This window comes from Coccinella septempunctata, chromosome 1 (genome assembly GCF_907165205.1).
Source record: "Coccinella septempunctata chromosome 1, icCocSept1.1, whole genome shotgun sequence".
In the NCBI taxonomy this organism is placed as follows: domain Eukaryota; kingdom Metazoa; phylum Arthropoda; class Insecta; order Coleoptera; family Coccinellidae; genus Coccinella; species Coccinella septempunctata.
Genome location: NC_058189.1, coordinates 27,191,409 through 27,206,813, shown reverse-complemented (window position 1 = coordinate 27,206,813; position 15,405 = coordinate 27,191,409). Strand labels below are relative to the sequence as shown.

At 36.4% G+C, this 15,405-nt stretch overlaps 2 protein-coding genes across 5 annotated transcripts in view; one reads left to right on the top strand and one right to left on the bottom strand.

Moving 5' to 3' along the window:
* LOC123315617 overlaps nt 1–13,504 on the bottom strand; it is a 69,317-nt gene extending 55,813 nt beyond the window's left edge. For both annotated transcript variants that reach the window (XM_044901381.1, XR_006537972.1), the window contains exon 1: nt 11,174–13,504. In XM_044901381.1, the coding sequence (XP_044757316.1) occupies nt 11,174–11,732 (559 nt within the window). In that variant the 5' untranslated portion in view covers nt 11,733–13,504. The remainder of the gene's footprint in view (nt 1–11,173) is intronic.
* LOC123315586 overlaps nt 1–15,405 on the top strand; it is a 622,910-nt gene that overhangs the window by 589,143 nt on the left and 18,362 nt on the right. The window lies entirely within an intron of this gene.

Sequence of the window (15,405 nt, the reverse complement as noted above, 5' to 3'; positions counted from 1 at the left end):
CCGATTCTCTGATTTATGAGGTCTCTGAAGATCCTTATGAAAGAATGAAACTTGACTGTTATGAAAGATTTGATACCTCAGATTATCCCAAGAATAATACTTACGGTATTCCTCAAGTTAATAAAAAGGTATTAGGAATGATGAAGGATGAAAACAATGGAATACCTATGACCGATTATGTTGGTCTCAGATCTAAACTGTATGCTGTGAAAACTTCTAAGGATGATCTGAATGTGAAAAAACAACGATGGGTGGAAGAAGAGTATGAAGCTGATGAAATTGAATCCATGTGTCGAAATTATGGTACCACCAAGAAAGCTAAGGGTATTAAAAAATCAATCGTTAAGAACAGAATATGTTTCGATGATTACATTGAATGTTTAGAAACATGGAAACATAAAATTATTTCTCAAAATTTGATTCAGGCGAAGGAACATCATGTGTATTCACTGACACAGGAAAAAATAGTTTTAAGTCCTGAAGACGATAAACGATGTTTGGTGACCGGAACATTCAACACTCTACCGTGGGGTCATTATTCACTCAATAAACGCAAGATTGAAGAATATGATGAACCTAGGAAGAAGATTTCAATGTTGGAAAAATTGTTGACTATGTGATTTAAATTTTTTTAGCGATCACTCTGTTTTAATCAAACAAATATCAATGTTACTGTGAATAAAATAAATGATTTTTTTTTCACAAGGTTTCAATCAATGAATCACCATCACCCTTTCACTCATGATTTGAAAGCTGTTCTACATTATTTGATTAGCGACATATCTCCTCATTACCACCCTAAAAAGCATGACGTATCTCTAATCTCTATCAACGCTAAGGTACCTACCTATCTATCTATCACGTAACACAAAAGTCCCGAGTTCGAATCCCGACGTTTAGAAAAGTATGAAACAAAATCTCGAACCCGCTCACCCTCACACCCCTCATCATCAAACCCGTTACCCTCTCCCCCACTCACCTCTCACCCTCTCAGACCCGCCTACTTGGATTGACCGATTTCTCCAAAATGGACCTTAGAATTCCTTATGAGAATTTACATGTAAAAACTACCCTTTTTGCGCTCGAACTCTTGTTGCCTATCTACTGTTATTTACTAGAACTTTAGAAATTTCTTTAAGATTTTGATTATATTGATCGATATAGTTGAAAACTTTTTCATTTTCTGTGTATTCAACAGGCAGACTATAATTTAAATCTGATTTTATAATTTGTAGGGGACTATATTTTAGAGTAGAATAGGTGGAATTATTATAACTTAAAAGTGCTCTATTCAATTTTTCTCTTAAACTCAAATTTTTATCTTCAATGACCCTGATTTGTTCAATTAATGTTGAGTGAAATCTCTCAACAATGGAATTTGATGTGGGATTATAGTTGGTCACGTAGTGAATTTCGATATTATGAATAGATGCAAATTCTTGGAATAAAGCATTCTTGAATTCCGTTCCGTTGTCTGTCGTAATTTTCCTAGGAGTTCCGTGATTAGAGAAATAGCGAATACAACATTCTACGATTTCTGCTGCCGTTTTGCTTTTCAGAGAAACACTGTCCATGCCTTGAAAATGAATCGATCAATGTTAGACAGGGTGTTTTCGCAATGTTGATTGTATCAGCGTATAAATGTTCGAAAGGCTTTTCACCGATTGGATTTTGTTTGAATATTAGTTTATTTGGTTGGCGTTCATATTTTTGACGTTGACAGATGTCACAGCTGTTAACATAACATTGGACTTTCAAAAACATATTTGGAAAATAGAATTTTTTCTTGAGGCTTTCCACATTTTCTTGAATACCTCGATGTGTGGTTTTGGTTTCATGGTACAGTTTGATTTTTTCCATTTGATCTTCTTCGTTTTCTATGTCTTCCAACAAAATGTTTGAAATTTTAAACTTGAAACTTCCTGAATTGAATAGTTTTTGTGAATACTAAATAAATGATGTTTCGATATTTTTATTTTGGAAGAAAATTCCATATGTCTTATCGGGGACTATGAATTCTTTTAGGAATTGCGTGAATTGACTTTCTTCTGAAATAGTTACATTGAGCCTAAATTTTGATTGATTATGTAATTTTACTTTGGTGACGTTGAAGTTATTGCCGCTTTTAATGATAATTTGGTATTGGAATGCATTAATTGCTCGTTCGGTGTAGGGAATTTCTAAAATTGGATCTTCTTCATTAGAATGTACCGTTTCCGCATCTGAATTTTCATCTGGGTTAATTGCAATTAATTCGTCGAAATCTTCTTTTCTTAAGTTAAGATCTTCATGTGATATTTGTGGCATTATTGATTCTAAATCTGATAACAATTGTTGTTCTTTTTCTGTAATATTAAATTCATCGATTTTTATCCTGGAAAGAGCATCCGCGTTATTATTGACACCTTTTCGATATTTGATCTCGAAATTGAATTCTTCTAGTTTAATTCTCCAACGCATTAATCTCGAAGAGGCCTCTTTTAGTGAAAATAGCCAAGTAAGAGGTCGATGATCTGTATAGATGGTGAATTTTCTACCAAATAAATATGGTCGGAAATGTTTCGTTGCCCATACTATAGAAAGTAATTCTTTTTCGATAGTTGAATAATTAATTTCGGCAGTATTGAGAGTTCTACTCGCGAAGGCTATTGGTAAATCATTAGGTGGATTTCCTTGTGATAAAATTGCACCAACGGCGTATTTTGATGCATCCGTAGTAAGAACAAAGGGTTGATTGAAATCTGGAAATTGAAGTATAGGATGATTTATCAACATGTTTTTACTGATATTGAATGCTTCTTGATATTCTTGATTTTCGACATTGATCTTAGAATTTTTCTTTAAGCATTGAGTCAATGGTTTGGTAAGTTTAGAAAAATTTGGAATGAATTTCCGATAATAGCCTATCATGCCTAGGTATGATTTGATTTCCTTTGGGGTTTTTGGTATTGGAAAATTTTTAATAACTTCAATTTTTTCTGGGTTAGGTTCTACTCCTTTATTTGAGATCTTAAAGCCTAAAAACATTACTTCGCTTTCGAAGAAATGAGACTTATCCAACTGTATTTTAAGATTTTCTTGTTTAAGTAACTGTAAGACTGTTTGGATATCTGCTAAGTGTTTATCTGGATCTTTAGAAAATATCAAAATATCATCCATGTAGACAACACAAATTATTCCAAGAATAGGTTGCAGAATTCGATTCATTACTCTCTGAAAAGTTGAAGGGGCATTTTTCAATCCAAAGGGCATTCTTAAAAATTCGAAATGTCCTTCATCTGTGGCAAAAGCTGTTTTTTCTATAGATTCTTCGTCTAACTCGATTTGATGGAATCCTGATGCTAGATCAATTGTACTGAAATAATTTGCGCCTTTGAGATGATCCAAGATTTCGTCAATGTTTGGAATAGGAAATTTATCATCAACTGTTTTTTCGTTAAGTTTACGATAGTCTATAGCAATGCGCCATTTTTGTTTTCCGGATTTATCTGCTTTTTTGGGAACAACAACAATAGGAAATGACCAGGGAGAAATACTTGGTCTGATTATATTTTGATCTAAGAGGTCGGTAATTTGGCGTTTCACTTCTTCTTTATGGACTTCTGGGTATCTGTATCGTTTAACATACACTGGATTATCATCAATAGTTCGAATATTATGCTTGATTTTATTTGTGAAATTTATAGGTTGTCCTGGTAACTGTAAAACGGATTTGTTACTTTGCAGAATTTTTGTCAATTGATTTTTCAAGTTTCCATTCAAATGACTTAAGTCTTTAGGCAGATTTTCACGGGGTTTTACTTGTTGTAAATGGAGTTCGTGGGAAACAATTCCATTGGTTAATATTCTGTTTTTCAAATCTAAATTAAGTTGTAAGTCTTTCATCAAATTATATCCTATCACACCATCGTATTGGGGATGAAATTTATAGACAACAAATGGGTAGGTTGTATCATAACCGAAAATATTTATAGGAAAAAGCATTTTATTACTACACGATTCTTTACCTGTAGCTGTTGTGAAATATGTATTTTCTTTATAAATCGAATCAGGAAAATAGTTGTATGCAATCATTGGATCTATAATAGAAATCGAACTACCGGAATCTACTAGTAACTTACATGGTGGATTTTCTAACTTGATATAAGGAAGACTTGCAATTCTTTCGTCATTAAAATTTAAGTCATGTGTGATTGATAAGCAGTTTCCTGAAAATTTTCATCTTCTATTTCGCTACATTGATTCTCTTCCGAATTACTGGAATGAACGTATTCGTAATCTAGATCGTAATTTTCATCTGTTTGTTCATTTAGCAAAAATTCATTTTGTTCTTCTGTATTAGCTAATTCTTCCGATACAAAGTTTGGTGGTGCCCTTGCTCTGAAATAATTTTCTCTGGGTTGATAGTTTGGTTTAGGTTGTCTTATACTTGATGATTCATTCGATCGTTTTTGTGGCAAAATTCTCGTTCTTATAGACATCGGTTCTGGTTTATCAGTAGGTTTATAATGAGGGTTTGGTTTGAAAACGTTAGGTGGTTTACCGAATACTCGTTCATTATTAAAGAATTTTGGTTGCGTTGAATTCTGAGCAGGTTGTATACTTACAGGTTGACTTGGGAAATTCTGAATCGGATTATGACTGATATGAGGGCGTGAATTTTGTCTAGAAAAATTGGGGTTTGGAATGGAATGATAAGAGGTATAGTTAATCTTTTCTTTATTCTTATGAGCATTCTGTGAATAAGAATTGAAATTAGGACTGAAACTTAACTGCTGTCTTTTTATCTCTCGATTTTCCAACATTTTGCAGGTATCATCAAAGTTTCTTTCATTATTATCCAATAGATTTCTTACATTTTCGTCAACATTATTATAAATTACTCTTTGACCAATTTTTTCCGAAATGTTTCTATAAATTACAAGTTCGTTATTGTTGAAACCTTGCATTTGTAATTGATAGTCATACTACAGTTTAGTCTGTTTTATTCTTTCTAGGAAATTTAGAAGGGGTACTTTGGGAGCTCTACGCATATTTTGGTACTCATCCTGTAATACGTCAAAATTAATTCTGAATCCAAATTTATCGATTAAAATTTGCTTTAGTTCGACCCAATTATTTGGGTCTATAAATGATTGGAGTTCATGTGAGTTACCACTGAATTTTGGTAATAAATCTCCAAATAGTTTTAAATCATTGATATCCATCGTATTAACTTGACTCGCTGAAGGTTGCGTCATTGTTGTTTTAAGATTTTTGAATTTTTCAATTAAATCGTCTATCTTGAATGAAATTAGTCAGTTTGTTTCTTACAATATTTATGCAAAAGAAAAAAAATCAAGTATTCCTTTGGTCTAGGGAATAGAAAAACTAGGAGGTTAATAGATCAACTCACTTTCGTTGCTTCCGCTCCTGGTTTGAAGGGCGCTACTCGATCAATCCACAGGTGTGTTGCTCGATGTTGATAAGCTCACAAGCAGGCCTGAGAGGATTCACCTTGTACTTCTTTTCAGGGATTCAGCCTTTCGTCTTGGACTCTTGCTCGCTCTTTGGTTTGCTGCTACTTTTGATCGGTTTCACTGGTTAGGATTGACGTCACAAATTTTCACAACTTTTTTGTTTCGAATGTTGCTCAAAGAAATAACTTTCACGTTTTCTATTTTTCTCTAGAATACTAGCAACATCCCATCCTCGTCGCCAGATATATTTTCTCAACACGCCAACACGTTTTTAAAAAAAATCAGGAAGAACTTTTACAAGCGATTTATTCAAAGTCTTTACAATGAATCTTATCTACTAACTCTGTCTTATTCTAACACCTTACATGCTTAAATTGATTAATTATGCCTGATCAGCAGTTGGCGGTCAGTGCTTCTTCATTTACGGGATGTGCCGGATCGGCTTACATATTAATATATATACGGAAAAGTTTATATATATATATATATATCGAATGATAGGTATTTACCCTGTTTGATTTATGAAAGAATAACAGTATTTGATATTCAGGGTTTAATATTAAAATATAATATTGGCGACGTTTCGGGCTGTGCCCTTTTTCTAGCCCGTGAAAAACAATGTACACAATGTAGAAACAACAAGAACAAACAAACAATTTATAAGTATTATAAAATTTTAAAACTTTGTTGGATAGAGATCTAATTCTTTTATTTCCTCCGAAATAATTTATTTTAAGTTATTTCCCAGCTTGTTTGTTGGATGTCATTGGGGTTATGATTTTAAATGATCAATAATGATTTCTTCTTCTTGTTTGTTTTCGTTGGTCGGCTTATTTGAGACTGTTCAAGATAGTGGAGTAGATGTTGTGAAGGTATCTAATGTCTGATCTGTCATTAATGGATTTTTCATTTTGTTTTATGTGAATCATTTCGAGAATTTCTCTAGATTTCTTATTTCTTTCTCGGTCCAACACTATAGTCTCGTCATAATTGAATGTATGTCCATTTTCGATTTTGTGCTTGTAAAGTGCTGTTTGTGTTTTGGAGTACTTGTGTCCTTTCAGTCTGTCATTCAGTTTTTGCTCCGTCTGTCCTATGTATATGTTACGGGCAATGTAATTATTTAGGTCAAGATTCATAATGCTTGGTTATTATAAATAATGACCATAAAAATCGGGCAATTTGATAAATTTGAATTACTTTACAATAGTTTCTCACATTGCTTGGTCATTATAAATACCGCTATTATTTCTTTGGGCACTTTGATTAATTGACAGCATAGGGACAACCTATGTGAAAAGAATGGCGAAGATATTCCACAGATAGAGATTTAACTAAGAGAATGTGCAAGATTGTCATCCAAGACAGGCTATAGTCGATGTGGCTGCAAAGGTAGCTGTAAATCCGACGAGCGCAAGTGTCGTAAAGAAAAAAAGCTATGTAACTCGAAATGTCACCAAAGTGGAAGCTGCTCTAATGAATAGAGCCTGCATTGGCCTGTATTGCTACGTATTGACATTTTGTGTGAATATAAATTTGAAAGTACGTACATATCCTAATACTTTAGTTTTATTTGGACTTACGTTTTTTTCGTACTTATTTCATCCCACCGGTTTGTTTGTCAGCATGTGAAATTTTATTTGTTACTTTGTCAGTCAGGTATGCAAAAATTTGTTATTTTTTATAAGAAATATGAATAATATATGTTAGATTCAATAAAACACGTGATTGGTACTTTTTATTCACAAAGTAAGATGGCGGTCGGTTATCTAGCACGTGGAGGTGCTCTAACAAAGGGTTAGGTACAAAGCGTACCGCCCGACAAGGTAGTTCAAGTGCTCGGCCTGTGCAAAAGAGAGAGCAGGTAACATTGGAGGACAGAGTTCACAGAGCAGAGGTTCTATACTCTTATTCTTCCTTCGACATTCGTCGTCGGACATTATCAGTATATTTTAAGGGGGGTCAAATTAACATTTGCTAACATATATAATTTTCAAATTGCCCACCTGATTTTTAGCATTATACATAATAACCGGGCAATGTTATATTTGCAACATAATTTATCATTTTGTCATATCCTTTTGGGCACTTTTTAAATTGCCTGGGCATTATAAACAATGCCCAATTATTTACATTGCCCGTAACATATACAAGTATTGAAATTGATCTTATATATCACATGAGATGTTTCTGTTAATGGTGTTGATGATTTTAATTTGCTATATAGTTGTTGAATTTGAATGTGTGGTTTGTGCGCAATTTTTACGTTGCTGTAGGGTTTCAAGATGTCTTCTATTTTTTCAGATAGAGAAGGTACGTATGGTATTGGTATGTGATTGGTTCTTCTTTTTTATCTGTTGAATTTTCGGTGTTGTATAATTTGTGTGTTCGATGTTTTAATATCTTCTTTATTTGTGGTAGAGGATAGTTGTTTTTTATTAAAAGTGAAGTAATGTCCAGTATGATGGTGGGTCTGTATATAGGTGAAGTTAGTTTTAGCGCTCTGTCAATGTACCCGATCATAATCGCTTTCTTCTGTTTATAGATATGTGCTGAGTTGTAATTTATTACACCGACCCTCACGGTCACTTGCACCTCGGGAATGGTTTCTGATGTAGGTCCTGGCCACTATATCACTTATCGTCCGAAAATGTTTGTCTTAGACTTCGGCAAGCACTTAACACTAAACTTAAAATTAGAAGTAATATCTGAAGAGTTTGTATTGAGTTTTGGGATTTAATAAGCGAGATAGTATGGGGTTTTTAACGAGCGAATTTTCAACGAGATCGTTTGCGAAGCGAGCTTATCTCAATAATGATACGGTGACATCTGTTCAGCCTCATGGGTCCAGTTTTTTTTAAACTTGCAGAGGAATCAAAAAACAATGAAAAATGAAGGGAGGGCTGAAAGTGTTCTCCTCAGTGTCGGGACGAAACATACCTCCCACTTTAAATTACAAAATGATTTTACAAAAAAAAGGGAAAAATACAAAAGGGGGAGCGAGAGAAAAAAAAAACTATATATACAACTCTCCTTCTGTGGCCTCGGTAATGATTACTGACTGGGTAAGGGGCACACCTTACTTACAGGGCGCCTAAAATTCCCCTTTAGAGTTTTAACAGTGACCACTCGTGTCACCTTGTCTGTGCCACTATGGAATTCAATCACTCTGCCCAAATGCCACTTGAGAGGAGGAGATGATTCGTCTTTCAGTAAGACCAAAGTATTAAGCTCAATGGGTACAGAGGGATTGGTCCATTTAGAGCGTTGCAGTAGCGTATGCAGGTACTCTTTATGCCATCGAGACCAAAATTCTTGGCTTATTTTTTGCACAAGCTGCTATCGTGACAATTTATTCATATTACAATCTAGCAAGTCATTCTCAGGCAACGAATTTAAAGGGGCTAACGTCAAAAAATGACCGGGTGTGAGAGGATTCAGATCGTTTGGATCCGTGTTCAACCCTTAATAACCTGAGTTTCTATGATTATTCTAATTGAATAAAAACCCTTTATCGGAGTTTACAAAAACAACTCAATTTTTGTTTGAAAAATGTATGGTTTTTGAGAAAATTTGTGTTACATATATGTAACGCTAATAATATGGAGCTAATAGCTACAGTTACTGAGAAATAAAATAGAGTTGCCAGTGAAATTTGCGTTACATATGTGTAACACTAGGTTATTATGGGTTAAAGGCGATATAGGGCGTGAATTCAACACTGCTTCAATTTGAGCTAAAACGGTGTTAAACTCTTCGACGTAAGGCGTTGATCTCCTACTACGCGAATTAAATGCGTTTTTACCGACTTTATGCCGGCTTCCCAGATACCCCCAAAATTTGGCGAAACTGGAGGAATATTGTGAAAAACAATATTTTCTGTATTAGCGGCTTCCTTCATCAACTTCCTGAGCTGATTAGCAGCTCCACGAAAGGCAGTACCCTCATCACTATATATGTGAAGACATTGTCCTCTTCGCGATATGAACCTTCGTAAGGCAGCGAGAAAAGTGTCGGCAGAGAGATCCGACGCCAATTCTAGATGAATGGCTTTGGTTACCATGCAAACAAAAAGACAAATATATGCTTTCAAGGTCATAGTAACTCTAACACGATTCATGATTATGGAAAAGGGTCCGCCATAATCTACACCGACGTTCAAAAAATGGTCAACTTGGGTAACACGATCGGCCGGATGATCACCCATTAGGGGTTTTGAGGATAAGGGTCTTACTCGAAAACACCGGTTACACTTAGCCAATATTTTACGAATAGTTCTTTTAGCCGAGAAGATCCAGTAGCGTTGAATTATCAAATTGTTCAGCGTTTGCAAACCAGCATGTAAGTATTTTCTGTGGGTATACTCAATCATCAATTCGGTGAACCTGTGGCGACATGGTAAAAGAATAGGGTGAACCTGATCGTAGCCTAGGCGAGAGTTCACCAATCTTCCGCCCACCCTCAAGATACCCAGCTTATCAAGGAACGGGGTTAATTTCCTCCAACATTTTGGAAGAGAATTCCCCTTTTTCAAGAGGAGCATCTCTCTTGAGAAGGCAGAAATCTGCGTTGACCTTATGAGGTCCGTTAGAGCTGACTCCAACTCTCTGGAAGTAATAACAGTGCCCTTGAGAGCACCGTTAGGGTTTCAACAGTTGAAAACAAACCTTTTCACATAAGCGACGACTCTCTGAACCTTGGGGAACGAGGACACATTATCAAGAAGGTTCTGCAAAAAATCTTTCTCCTTATCAATAATGGTAGCGAACACCGATTGCCTCCTCTCCTCGTCTGTTTCAAACGAAATATTGTGGTTCGTAGGCCAATCACACTCGGGCCACTGCAACCAAGAAGGTCCCGCCCACCATAGAGAGAGTTTAAAAAGAGCGACTGGAGTGACTCCTCTGGAGGCAGGATCAGCGGGGTTATCACCCGAAGTCACGTGATTCCATACAGATGGTGGTACCTTTTCCTGAATGAGAGTGACTCGATTAGAAACAAAACAAGTCCACTTATGGGGCTGCTTCGTATCCACGAGAGCGCAACGTTGGAGTCTGAATATGCAAACACCTTATCGAAAATTAGCTTCGTCCCAAATACAACTTGAACTCTGACCAGCAGCTCATCGAGTAAAAGAGCTGCACAAAGTTCCAGTCGAGGTATTGACACCCTCTTCAGTGGTGCAACCCTCGATTTTGCACAGAGTAGGTGGGTGGCGATGTGACCCAGCTCATCTACAACGCGAACATACGCAACCGCCGCATAACCAACATTACTTGCATCACAAAAGCCATGTAGTTGACACGAGCGCATCTTAGCTGAAATGATTAATCGGGGAATTGCAATGCCAGTCAAATGACACATTTCAGACTTAAGCAACGACCACATCTGCACCAAATCCTTGGGAGGGGCATCATCCCAGTCCAAACCTAAAGTCCACAACCTCTGGATAAGATGCTTCAAATACAGAACAAATGGTGTTAGAAATCCGAGGGGATCATAAATACGGGCAAATTCAGAGAGAATATTGCGTTTTGTGCAAGTTTTACTGATAGGCTGCACGCTATAAGAAAATGCATCAGTCGAAGGATTCCACTGAAGTCCCAATATCTTTATAACAGAGTCAGGCCCCAAATCAAGAGTGAGGGGTTGCGAATTAGAAACAGAAGCTATGAAATGCTGAAGCATATCAGCATTGTTACTGCTCCACTTACGAAGTTCCAAGCCTGCTCTGCTTAAAACCTCAGTGAGCTGCGTCTGCAGCTGAATAGCACCTGAAAACGAATCACTACCTGATACTATGTCATCCACGAAAATATCATCTTGGAGGACAGCGCAGGCCTCAGGGAATTCGTAACTGTGCTCTTTGTCCAATTGTCGGATACAACGCATGGCCAGGAAGGGACTACTCCTGATACCAAACACCAAAGTTCTCAAGCGAAATTCTTTTATGGGCTCAGAAGGAAAGGGCCATAATATGCGTTGAAAATCTTGATGCTCACGGGCCACGAGTACTTGCCTGAACATTTGACGAATGTCGGCAGTGAAGCAAACAGAATGGAGGCGAAAACGGGAGAGTACACAAGAGACATCCTGATGAAGCTTAGGACCTAGAAGCAGAGTGTCATTGAGACAAAAACCATTTGCCGCCTTCTGAGATGCGTCAAATACAACACATAATTTGGTAGTAACGCTTTCAGGTTTCAACACACAATGATGAGGTATAAAATACGTCGAAGGAGTGGGGGGGTCCCACAGGATTTTGATCCACATAATCCTGCATAAATTCCCGGTACTGCTGATGAAGGGTTGGATTCAGAAGAAGGCGTTTTTCCAAAGATAAACAACGCCGAAGAGCTATGTCGAGGTCGAGGTTGTGGAAAGGCAGGGACACAATGAATCGACCGGAGGGACTGCGAGTATGAGTATCACAAAACATTTTTTCTGCTAACAAATCTTCGGGAGAGGAGACGATGCGCGGTGGAATCTGTTCGAGTTCCCAAAATTTCCTAACGAAATCTTCAAGAGAATTATCTGTATAACTGACGAATGAGTTGACCGTTGGAAGAGGAAAATCAACTTTGCCCATTACGACGAACCCAAAAATGGTATCGAGAGCAACTGGTTCATATGAGCGAAAGTATCTGCACCTAACAACAAATCTACTGGACCCGACACATTAAATTCAGGATCAGCTAATTTGAGGTTACAAAATTTTGTGAATTTCTCTATGGGAATTGTTGAGCATGGCATGTTCGAGCAAATTTGAGGAATAACAATTAAATCAACATTTAATATGGATGTGTCCAAACCATGAGGTTTCAAAGTACACGAAACACCCTGATCTGCTGAGGCACTTGTTTGACCCACGCCCTTTATATTTATAGAGAGGGAAAATGCAGGCAGTCCCAATCTATCACAACATTTCTGGGTGATAAACGAAGACTGGCTAGCGCTGTCGAGCAAAACTCGTACGGGCCTACATTCACCAGAAAATTCCAAAATATCAACAATTGCTGTTGACAAGAGAACAGTACCTTTAGAATTTGCTAATAAATTTGTAGAGGCATCAATAATGGGTGAACTAATCGTATTTTCAGAATGATTCGATTCTGTCTTAGTTGGGTGAATTTTATTAGCAACGCTCTTAGATGGATTGGAGTCATCAAAATGAAGCAAAGAGTGATGTGATCGAGAACACCTTTTACAAACCGATTTCGAGTTACAATTCGAAGCTAAGTGCTTAGAACCCAAACAATTCATACACCACTTTTTATCTCGAACTAGGGCATATCTTTCCCTAGCCGAAAGTGCAAGAAAATCGGGACACGTATTGTATATACGATGAGGTTTTGAGCATAGATTACAACTCAGTGAAAGTGAGGAATTCACAAGAAAACTGGAGCTAGTTCCTGTTTTAGGAGCCTTAGGGATATGAGTAAATGACTTGTTAGGATGTGAACTACACAAGGCGACATTATTCAAAGCGTTACACTGATTTTCCAAAAAGGTAAACAAGGTTTGGTAATAATTATGAACAATTATGTTCAAACCACATTCTAAGTCAAATTTTGTTTGCGTCGTGGAATCTATACGTTCAATGAGCATATTAAACATTACAAAATCCCACTCCTTGACGGGAAACTTGAGATTTTCCAAAGCCTTCAAATTTTCAGAAAAAGTGTCAATTAAATTTCGTAGTGCGCGAGGATTTTCACTAACATTAACAGGTTTAGATTTGGTAATAGTGTGCCAATGAGCCGTTGCTATCAGTCTCTTATTTTCATAACTTTTTTGAGAGCGTTAAAGGCGAGAATATAATTATTACCAGTGAAGGGGGTACATTTCACAACTGAAAGCGCATTTCCCTTTAGACAAGATAGCAAATAGCTGTACTTATCAACATTTGATAGGGTTGGGTTGTTATGAATTAAAGATTCGAAAACGTCACAAAACGTTTGCCAATTTCTTATATCGCCATCAAACGTCGGCAACTCCAACTTTGGCAATCTAACCTTACTATGTGATGAATTTTCTTCCTCTGATTTGGAAGTTTTCAATTTATCTTCGAATAATTGAGAGTAAATAGCTTGAACTCTGTAATATTTATCCCTAAATGTAGATAAAGCATCATAATGCGGCTTGAGATCCCCACCTTCAGTTCCCGAAACAATTGAAACTATAGCAGTGTTAAATGTCTCAAAACTTTTCAAAATATCTTCGATACATTTGAACCTGCATTTAAAATTTCGATGTACCTCTATATCTGATAATGCATAATCTGCGATCCTCTTTAGATCTTCTAATTTTGTACATTCTAAATCCCTTTGTGCTAAAAGGTTCTTTAGTTCGCGATCTCCCTTTTCGAGAATTAGAAGTTAAGAATTTCACTGAGAGAAATGTAAACAAATAATAATTATTCGAACAGAAAACCTGAACGAAAATTTAAACTATACGTAAGATATCTGAAAATATGGTGTATGCACTCGTCAATTTTTGAATGGAATGACATTAGACTAAATCGAAAATAAGAGATTCGTTTCGTGGCGGCGCCACCATGTTTTATCCTTGTTCTATGAAAGAAAATCTAATGATACTCTCTCGCTTTATTTTGTTCTGCGTTTATATCGATCACAGATTACAGTCATCTCTGTGTTCCTGATCCATCAAATAATCAGCTGTTAACGAATATTAGTGATTTACACTTGTATTTTCGTTGTAAAAACGAATCTGCAGATATTTCAACACTATAGAAGGATTCGAAGGAGTACTTCGATTTTTCTTCAAGATAATTTTTGTTTGACAAATTGTATTCTTGAGGAAGGCAATTCAATATGATTTCAATAAAACACAGTTTATTGGCGAAATATTCAATATATTCAGTTGACTGAAACGCAATTTTCACTATACTTGTGAAGAATATTTGAAAAACGGACTCGAACAGATTAACATATTTCTGTTTCTTAATACATGCTCACAATTCACATTACGTATTTTCAATACAGATCCTTTATTGCTTAAATATTGCTGAAGTTGCCATAAAACTGTTAGCTCTATCCATCCCGAATGTTCATCTGATTTGGCTCTGCCTCAATTTCTAACAACAAAGGGTGATAGTCCAACAACACCGAATTCTTAGCTGTAGTTCCTGATTGTCCATACAGAAAACTGAACGACATGTTCAATAAATGAATGTTGTACGACCTTTCTCGAAAGTAATACATTTCCATACACCAATAATCGCTTATAAATACAGCACATTCGCAAGTCGTAGGAATGCATTCAAATTATTTTCAAATATCATTTGACAACTGTCAATTCCTAAACGGCGCTACCTACAGTGGGAAAAACGAAACTTATCTCTTATTTTCGATGCGGGAAAAACAAAATCTAATCAGTGCATACAGCATGTTTTTATACATCTTAACTATACGCAATGAGCGTGAGGGAGAGATATCAGAGCGTGAGAGAGAGGTATCAAAGCCAGAGTGAGATGCCACTAAGCGTAATCGAGTTGTTTTCGAGTAGGGCTTTTTCGAAATAAAAAAATTCAAATTATGAAAGAGAGAGCAAAAGAAAGAGAGGTGTATATATAAAATGCGCGAGTTTTCCGAAATGGAAATGATGACGTTAGCAAAAATGGCGAACACTGAGGAAACCAATTTCCGCAAAATGAAAGTAAATTAATGAACATCGGCAAATTAACACCTTGCAATTACGAAACAATATTCTGTGTAGAGAAGTTTCCTAGACATAAACAGAAAATCTATTCTGCAAATCGGAAATTTTCAATATTACTTGATATTTTGGCGGTGAATGCAAGGGTGAGTTCACGCTATTTGGGGAATGGCCTGCTCTTGGGGTGATTGTAGGTTAATGAACCCTAGGAGTTACCTACGACAATCGCCGAAGCAGCGTAGTTCGTGCCTGCTATAAACGCCGCCGC